We start from the raw sequence: 9,540 nt of genomic DNA on the forward strand, positions 1-9,540 counted from the left end.
AATTTAAGGTACCTGAGAAACGATTGGGGTGTGGGAGAAGGGTAAACCCTAGGGCCAGGAGTGAAAGGCTGCCTTGGGGAGCAAACCTCCACCCTGAATTGGCCCATTCTCTAAGGTAATTCAAAGACTATTGTACAGGAAAAGAAATGGAAGGGTCAGGTGGGGGCCCAGGTTGTCAAGGCGATGGTATAGAGGGCAAAGCAGAAAGTCAAGTGGCACATTCTGCCAGGGGACAGGCTGAAGGCGGGACTTCAGTGGTTTTTAAAGGTTCCACACAGACTGGATCTCTGGGCCTCCTAGTAACTTTGTGCTTTAGAAATAGGGCACTTTCGCAAACTGCAGGGGTTAAGGGGGGAAAGAAGGGCCATATGACTCAAAGACATTCAGGCTCTTTAATGTCAGGGGAGGTAGGAAGAAGTCAATGGTGAGGCTCCGGGAAATTCTGCAGGCCTTGTAGTTCTCTAAGCCCCTGAAAAAGAGAACAGAAAAGACTGAACGGAGCCTGGGTCCAGGCCCCACCCCAGGCTTGCTCAGAACTCCCTTCCCTCCGAGCCAGCTCGGCTTCAATTTGACTTCAGTTTAGAGGGAAAGATGGTACTTCCCATCTCTGGCTCTCTCTCTTCCTCAGGTCACCACCGTAAACATTTGGAGATAGAGTCTGGGAATGGGGTGAGTTGCTCTCACCTCTAGCAACATGTGGATATGGGCCTTGATATTCATGGAGTCCTTGGTGAGGCTGTTGCTGAGCCTGGAGAAAAGAAACAAGAAAGGGCGAAGTGGGCCCCACTTACGATCATGAGGATGATGCTTCCTCATCATTTCAGGAACTACCTACATCCTGGATGACTTCCACACGGCAGGTGGTAGGACATCCTATTACCTGACCTGCTCCTATGCAGAGATGCCTGGCTGCCATCTGGACGGCACAGATTCAGAGACATTTATTGAACGCCTACTCTATGCCGGGTCGTTTTAGGTACTGGGGAGATAGCAGCAAACACAACAAACAAAAATCTCGGCGTCGTGGAGCTCAAATTCTCATTAAGAGGGACAGTGATGGAATAAAACACAGAGTATGTCAGATGGTTATAAGTACAATGAAAAAATTAAATGATAAGAGAGGATAAGGAGTGCAGGCATGGGGGCTGTAATTCTAATTAGAGTGCTTAGGGATGGCTTCACTGAGAAGCATTTGAGTAAAGACTTAAAATGAAGAGGCGAATCATGTGAATACACGGAGGATGAGTGTTCCAGACACAAGGGGCAGCAAATGCAGAGGCTCTGAGGTGGGAGTGTACCTGGCATGTCTGAGGCACAGCAAAGAGGCCAGCATGGGTGGAGAAGAATAAGCGAAGGGGGGTTGTAGGAGGTGAGGTCAGAGAGGGAAGTGGGGGAGACAGATCATGTAAAAGTTGCCAGGCCATAGTAAGGACTCTGGCTTTTACCCTAAGTGAGATGGGAGCCAGGGGAGGATTGTGATCAGAGAAGGCTTGTGAAACAACTAGGGTTTAAGAGGATCCATCTGGCTGCTGTGTGGAGAACTGACTAGGGATAAGGACAGCTAGCGTGGAAGAGGAAGCCCAGTGAGGAGGCTATTGAAACAGTCCAGGTGAGAGATGCAGACTCACACCACAGCGGCAGCAGTTGAGGTGATGAGAAATGATTGGATTTGGGATATATTTTGAAGGTAGAGTCAACAGGATTTACCAAAGGAGGATGCTGGGTGCGAGAGAGAGGACTTAAGGAAGACACCAAGGCCTAAGCAACTGGGAAGCTGGAGTTGCCTGAAACCACTCTGGCTCTGGACTGTTGAGTTATGTGAACTAGTCAATTCCTTATATCTATGCCAACTGGGACCAGTCTCACCCAAAAGAATCCTAATTGATACAAAGGATCAAGGAAGGCCTTTCTGAAGAATGAGTAGGAGTTAAACAGTAGGACAGTCTTTTCCACAAAAAGTCCAAGAGGCAGGAGAGAGCTTTCTGAGGAGCTGTCAGGAGACCAGTGTTAGAAACTAAGCGAATGGTGGAAGGAAAGTGGCACAGGATAAGATCCAAGAGGTAGGAAGGGGCTAGATCATGCAGGGTCTTGATATCATGATAGGAATGTGGATTTTATTGGCTGAGCTATCTGTCAGTGTAGGAGTGTTTTAAGGAAACGAAATACTGTTAAGAAAAGTAGAAGGCAACAACATAGGATGTCAAATTGGGAAAAAATAGTATGAACCCATTTATATATCACTGTCTCCCAAATTTATATTTTCAATCCAGCCCTCTCTCCCGAACTCCAGCCTTGGGAGTTTTAACTACATCTTCAGAAAATCTATTTCAGTGTTTAACGAGCACCTCACACTTAACAGGTCCTAGACTGCAGGTCCTGATCTTCCCCTCCAAATCTGCTCCTCCCTTATCTTCTCCATCTCATAAAATGGCAATTCCATCCTCCTAGTTGCTCAGCCAAAAACCTGGACTCCTCTCTTTTTCTCACACCCCACATCCAATCAAGCATTCTATTTAAAATTGCAACTGCTCCCTCAGAGGCAATGTTTCTAATCTCCAATCCTTGTTGTTCTCTGCAACACTGTCAACCTGTGACATACTACATCCTTTACTTATTTGTTTACTGTCTGTCTTCCCTGACTAGAATGTAAGCTGCGTAAGGGCAGAGATTTGGTCTGCTTTGTTTCCCGCTGTATCCTCAGGAACAAAAACAGTGTGCGGCACATAGTAGGCACTCAATGTACAAGCTTAGTCTGTGAAAGGTTTCAACGCTTAAAAAAAAAGGAGGAGAAAAGTATAAAGTTCACCAAATGCTAGTTGTAACACAAAAGGGATATGTTTAATTTATTGCTACTGATTAATATGTAAGGCAGTGTTAATAGTCATATGGTTATTCGTTTCTTCTATAATCATGTCTGCTTATGGGTATGGATGTGTACTCCTTTCTCTGTAATCAGAAAGAATGTACACAGAGACCTGATCCTCCCACTCCTCAAACAAAGAAACAGACTGAGAACAGGAAGGACTGATAGGCCATTTTGGTTAAATAAAATAACCTGAAAGAAAGTTACTTTAAAGTGTGTCCGGAATAACCAAGTATTTTAAAGAAGAGAGTGAGCTACACAGACTCAAATCTTCATCTCCTAGAAAGATTCAATTACTACCGAGTCCTACTAATTATCATAAAGTAGTAAGAGATTCACATTTCTCATCACACTAATAGACCAGGTCAATAAATCAAAAATACCAGACAGGGGGCAGGCAATGACAAATACCTCATTTTGGGGAAAGACATCAAGTCTCATAAAATTAAAACCTATGTGAAAGGCTCAGGAATCCTGTGACATAACAAGGAAGGCTTTGTCATAAAAAATTGGACTTGGTCTAAATGGCCACCAAGTTCAGAACTGCATTGGCCTATGAAACCAGGTCCCTCAACCAAATTATTCACCAACTGGCCTGATCAGTAAGACTTAGAAATCCCAGCGGGTCTGAGGCTCATTTGGGTCTACGGACACTGAAATCCTGAAAAGGTTTGAAAAGAGAAGAATTACTGAAACCTAAGGGAGGCAACTCTGGAAGAAATGAATGTAGGAATAAAGAGAAATATAACCTAGACGGAATCTTAGATCCGTGGGGTTCACACTTGTGAGATGTTGTTAATCTAAGTGTATTTGCTCAGCGTCCCCTCACTCACTCCATCTGAGTGAGTGAATGCTCACCATTCTCGGCAGTTCCTCCTAACATGGCAGGCACACTTGTTGCCTTGCCAGGAATGCTCTTCCCCAGACAGCCCTACGGCTTGTTCACTCAACCAAGTGACTCAAATGTCACTTCCTCTGGGAGGCCTTCCCTAGCCACATTTCAGACCTCCCGTCCACACTCCCAATTCCCGTTCCCTGCACAGAACCTTAAACTCAACTGGAGCCCATTCTTTATCCCCACATTACCTCCCCATCACCACCAACAGAGATCTGCTTCAATCCCCACTTAAATCTATTTCCAGCATATGCTTTTAAATTCATTCAACAAACAGAGTGCCTACTATATGCTATGTGCTATTCTAGTGACTTGGGATATAGAGAAAATCTCTCCCTTTGCAAAGCTTATATCCTAACGCGAGGAGGCAGTGAACATTGTAAAGAAGTAAATTACACAGTAAACATTAGGAGGTCGTAAGTGCTAGAGAAAAAAGGAAAAAGTAGAACAAGGGCGGGGAATCAGGAGTGCCAGGGGTTGCAATTTTAAAGTTAGGTTATAGAAAGCCTCATTGAGGAAGTGACATTTAAGCAAGACTTAAATTGAATAAGGAGAAAGGAAGCAATGCAGGTACCTGGGGAAAGAGTGCTGTAGGCAGAGAGAAGAGCCCCTGCAATCACGCTGAGGTGGGATCATTCTGAGGGTGTTTAAAGAAGCCTGGGAAGGTTAGTGTGGTGAGAGCACAGTGAACGAGCAGGAAAATTAGAAGGAGGTGAAGTCAGAGGTAATTTGTTTTATTGTTTCTGATTTATAGGCCGAGACCTCCAGGATCTGGTCAAAACTGTGCTGATGTGTAACAGTTATAGTCCTTCTAGGAGGTAAGCCTTCAAGGAACCCTTCTGTCTTGTTCCCTGCTGCCTCCCCACCACCAAGCACAGAGCCTGGCACACAGCAGATGCCCAATAAATTTTTGTGTGAGTGAACAATAAAAGACCATATATCAGTGCTTATTATGTTCTACACCTGGGGCTAAGCTTTGCATCCCCACTTTCCTCAGCCCTAGCCCTGAGGGGGAGGGGAGATGGGTTCCTAAGTGTCATCCCAGGTAGCCATGGGGAAAGGGGGAAGAAGGGTGTTGCAAATGGTGGTGTTTTTTAGGCACTATCCTCATGCAATGGACTTACTCTGTGAGGAGACTGCTCTTACGATCAATGAACCTGAGAGCTTCTGCCAGTGTCAACTCCAGGAAAAAACCATATCCAAGGGCCACATAGATCCGTGAAGTGTCTGGGCTAAGGAAACAGTGGTTAGAGGAAGCGGGCAAGTCCTTATCCCTGTTTAGCACACCACACAGTTTGAGATTTTTTTTACTCCCCTCTCGCCCGCCTTCCCCAAATTGAAGCTCTGGGTGGGCAGGGATTTTGTCCTATCTTAGTTACTGTCACATCTCCAGCACCTAGCAGTGTCTGGTACATAGCAAATACTCAAAAAAAATTTTTGTTGAATGAAGGAAAGGGGAAGCTGAACCCTGTGGGCTCAGAGGGGCGGGTAGACACTCACACCACTGTGTCAACGAAGAAGTTACAGCCCAAATCCACCTGCATATATAACTCCGAGTGATTAGCTTCCTGTGGGGCCAGGGAGAAAGAGGTAGGGATCAGTGGTCAATTTTTAGGTTAGGTGACAGGTTTTGGTCTGGGGTATCTCCTCTCTTCCCCCTCCTTTGCCCACAAAAAGATGGTACCTAACCCTGGCATCTTTACCTGGAGTCGCTCAATGACATTTCTCAGTTGAAGGTATTTGGCCAGCTGCTCATATACCTTGTCGCGATGGTCCAGCACCTTTCTGATGGGACAAGAGTAAAATGGTGACCAAGAGGAAGTCCTGTCTCTCTCGGAATACCGCATATCATGACCCTCTGAGACTCTCATGTCACCATGCCCTAAAGAGGTGTTTTAGTGCATAAGTCAAGATTTGAACTCTGGGTCAGACTACTTCGGTTTGAATCCGGGCTTTCCATTTTACTAGCTGTGTGACTTTGGCAAGTGAGTAACCTTTTTGGAACTCAATTTCCCCATCTTTAAAATAGGAATAACGAGTATTACCTCACAGAGTCATTAGGAGGATTAAATGAGTTTACTATAAAGCATTTAGAATAGTGCCTGCCAAATAAGAAGCTCTATATATGTGTTAGCTATTATTTATTAGTATTATTACACTCTACTCCCAATGCCTCCCTCCAATCAGGATACCCCATTCTCACCCTAGAAAAAAATCCTCCATCCCTTTTAGGATGCTCATAATCCTAGACCTGAAAACTCTACTTCCTGCTCAGATTAATAATGATAGGAATAATAATTTTTCATACTCATTGAGCCTCTAGTATCCAAGTTAAATCCTTTACAAGGACTGAACACGTTGAAAACTCAAAACCACCACATGAGGAAGGTTGCATTAACTTCCCCATTTCCCAGATGAGAAAACTGAGGCACAGAAACTCGAGGCGAGGTACAACGTGTTCACACGGAAAGCGAAAAGGCCAAGCCAGGATTCGAACCTGAAAACTCGCTCGTAATCCTTAAGTGCCATCTGAGCCCGCGCATGCGCGGACACACCCTCCATTAAGGCCTTCATGTCTTCTCCCCCCCCGCCCCCCGCCGTCGCACCCCGGATATCGCCCCTCCTACCCCCTTGAATGGCGCGCGGGGCCGGGTTCCGAACGCCTCACCCACCAATCAGAAGGCTACGCCCAGACTTCGAACGCCCCGCTCACCACGTGCACCGCTCCAAGCGACCCGCCCCCTATTCTGTCACTCACCTCAGGTCCCGCTGCAGCACGTCAGAGATGAAAGCCTCGTAGCGCAGCACCTTCTCCGCGGTGGCCTCCACCGCCCGCCGTTTAGGGGGCGTCGCCATGATGGGCTCCTGAGGAATGAGGAGGGGGAAGACCATGATAACCACTCAGTTTGCCCTCAAGCACAGTACATCTGCACCCTCTCAACGTTAGGAGTGAGGTCTTCCGGCTCAAGCTGGGGGTTCAGCCTTCTGCCCCTCCCAACTCTGGGACCCGGTCACACAGGGACACCCAAACGCGGCCGTTACCTGAGAGCCGCCGGCAAAAAGAAGGGTTGGTAAGAACCTTAGCTTCCGGGTGGCGCGGGTAAATGACGTACAACGAGGGCGCTGGCCAACCAAATAACCAGGTGGCGTGGGGTGGTCCTGAACGGAAGAAAACGCCTGAGAGAAGAGAAGGGCGGGCCTTTACAAAATCCGATGAGATTAAGGAAGGCTGCAGAGCGTGGAAACCGGGACTAAACGCGGAGCCTATGAGGACTGCGCGTGGTTGGTGGGGGTGGGGTTTAATAGGATTTGGCGGGTTCCAGAGGAGGCGGGACGCACAGGTGGAAGTAGAGAGAGTAAAGTGTTTAGTATTTAAAAGTAAGAGCTTCACAGGGAGATCAGCTTGGTGCTTTGTGACCACCTAGAGGGGTGGGATGGGGGGGAGGGAGACAGACGCAAGAGGAGATCTGGGGATATATGTATACCTATAGCTGACTCACTTTGTTATACAGCAGAAACTAACACACCATTGTAAAGCAATTATACTCCAATAAAGATGTTGAAAATAAATAAATAAAAAAACAAACAAATAAATAAACAAATAAATAAATAAGTCCGAGCTTCAGAAGCAGACGGGCTAGAATCGATCATGGATCTGGTCTGTAAAAAGGAAAGTACATCCTTGTATCGCCCTGGATTTTGATTTTTCACACGGGAAGTTTGGGTTTGACTCCCGATAATGGAAATGAATGTGAGCATTAAAAAAACGTTTTTAAAAGGAGACAGTTTTTCTAAAATGCACCTTTGATGACTCCAGCTCTGTGGCCCACAATCTAACTGGGGTTCAAGCAGAGATTGACAATGCACTATGTCTAATCACGTCATTTAATAGGGGCGTCAATTGGAGGGTCGCTGAAGTCCTCTGCCCAAGATAGGTTATCTTGTAGCTGAAATAGTTCCTATGTTTTTATCTAAATGTGTAAGCTTTTTATTAGTTTATTTCTAAGCGCTCAAACTACTGAATGGATTTATTTCCCATGTTAAATTTTCAAATAATAGCATCTAACCCAGTAAGTCCAGGCCTGAGCCTGGAGGAGAACCTGGATGCTGGATCCCCCAAATGATATTCCCACCTGCCGGGCCTAGAGCACCCACCCCTATCAGGGAAGTCTCCCCAGATAATTTGCGGGTTTACGTGTCTTTTAAGCAAGCTTTGTTTCAAATACTCAAAACCTGAGCAAGTCAAGCTTTTCTTTGCCCTTAGAACAAGATGATTGCAAAGGAAATATTGTGAGTTAAAAAATTTTTTTGGTAAATCTTCTCATGTTACATATGGTTACAATTACATTTAGTTTGATCAAAACAGACACTAGGTAGTTAGACAAATATCGAGTTAATCTATACCATTTTCTTGTGAAAAAAAGGTGTTACATTTATTATCTTTATTTAACATGGAGAGCACAGAGTTCTGATGAGCTGGAGATGGGTTTGTGCAAGTCTATTAACTTACATTCCACAAAAACCTTTTTTTTTTCTTTTTAAAAAGGTTTCCAACTTTATTTTTTACATTTCAAACCTACAGAAAAGTGGGCACTGAACACCCATATAGCCTTCACTTAGATTCACCAAATGTTAATATTTGATAGCATTTTCTTTCTCTCGTTTCAGACCACGCAATAATTGTTGACATGGCTGTATAGCATTCTGTCTTTTGGATGGCCTCAGATTTTTGAGCCAGTCTTCTGTTCCTCGATGTTTGGATGTGTCCAGTTCTTTTCATTGTTATAATCCAGGATAAGTTAACAGTCTTTGCTTTCAAAATTTTGTGTGCTACCATGTTTATTTTCTTGTGACAAATTTCTAGGACTGTAATTTATTGATCTAAGGGAGGCTTGTATTGTAAAGCAAGTGTTAAGTGACCATTGTACACCTACTCCCAATAACAAACTTCCTCATCGAAGTTTTACATCGAGGTCAGCACACTGTGGCCCCCAGTTTGCTGACCCTTGTTTTCCCACTGCCTGCAAACTAAGAATACTATTTACAATTTTTAAAGGCTTGAAAAAAAGTAAAAAGAAGAATACTTTGTGACGTGTGAAAATTATATGAAATTCAAATTTTAGTGTCCAGTAGTAAAGTTTTAAACATAGCCACACTCATTCATTTACTTTGATGAAAGAAATTTTCACACATTGAGGTATGGGGAAGTCATTCTGGCTTATACATGAGTTAACCTGAATTTTATGCTTACTAAAACAAAACAGCCTGTTTGTGGCTTATCAAACTTACACTGTACATCTACTTTAATTATTAAAGAAAAGGGCGCATTGACTAGAAGTAAAGAATATCCATGTTAAAGATAAAGATTAAATGCCTCCCTTCCTGGGATGCCAATGCTGGTACTCCTTCAATGATAAGACTCCCTCCCCCGGTGCTAAGGCCATACTGACTTGCTCTGCACGTTCTGATCTGTTTTTTTCTTTTTTAACTTTGTAGGAATGTATCCCTGACCTGTTTGATGTTCTTTGTTCTAACAAGATACAAAACTCGGCTGAAAACCAAGCTTATCCGGAGCAGTTCCTCAGAGTTATCTAAGAGGCTGTCTTCTGGGCTATAGTCCTCAGTTTGGCTCAGTTCTTTTCTATTCCTATTCCTATCATAGACTGTTTATTGATTATTTCTGTCGACAACTTATTGTCTGTGGCTGCTTTCATGCTGTGTTAACCAAGAATTCCAAGAACGGAGGCGTGGTTGAAATAAAGAGGCATTTATTTGGGGTTTG

At 44.4% G+C, this 9,540-nt stretch overlaps 1 protein-coding gene across 2 annotated transcripts; it reads right to left on the reverse strand.

Moving 5' to 3' along the window:
• Positions 1–373: 373 nt before the first annotated feature.
• UXT (ubiquitously expressed prefoldin like chaperone) lies at positions 374–6,922 on the reverse strand. 2 transcript variants are annotated; one of them, XM_007180275.3, is made up of 7 exons: positions 6,801–6,922; positions 6,517–6,623; positions 5,462–5,543; positions 5,259–5,326; positions 4,883–4,990; positions 685–748; positions 374–469 (listed from the first exon to the last, which is right to left on the reverse strand). In XM_007180275.3, exons 2-7 carry the CDS (start codon positions 6,612–6,614, stop codon positions 419–421), a joined length of 471 nt encoding a protein of 156 aa, XP_007180337.1. In that variant the 5' UTR covers positions 6,615–6,623; positions 6,801–6,922; the 3' UTR covers positions 374–418. The 2 variants fall into 2 exon arrangements, with proteins under 2 accessions (XP_007180337.1, XP_007180336.1); XM_007180274.2 differs by lacking the exon at positions 6,801–6,922 and having other exon boundaries at positions 6,517–6,665.
• Positions 6,923–9,540: the final 2,618 nt, after the last annotated feature.

Source organism: Balaenoptera acutorostrata, chromosome X, assembly GCF_949987535.1.
Source record: "Balaenoptera acutorostrata chromosome X, mBalAcu1.1, whole genome shotgun sequence".
NCBI classification, from domain to species: Eukaryota; Metazoa; Chordata; class Mammalia; order Artiodactyla; family Balaenopteridae; genus Balaenoptera; species Balaenoptera acutorostrata.

Bases quoted from the DNA above. Each gene is read 5' to 3' on its own strand.
- UXT (XM_007180274.2), bottom strand. From the start codon at position 6,650: ATGGTCTTCCCCCTCCTCATTCCTCAGGAGCCCATCATGGCGACGCCC. The intron at 5,327-5,461 runs GTAAAGATGCCA...CTGGCCCCACAG, and splicing joins ATGTCATTGAGCGACTCCAG to GAAGCTAATCACTCGGAGTT. The intron at 749-4,882 runs GTAAGTCCATTG...TCTTTTCTCCAG, and splicing joins AAGAGCAGTCTCCTCACAGA to GCTCAGCAACAGCCTCACCA.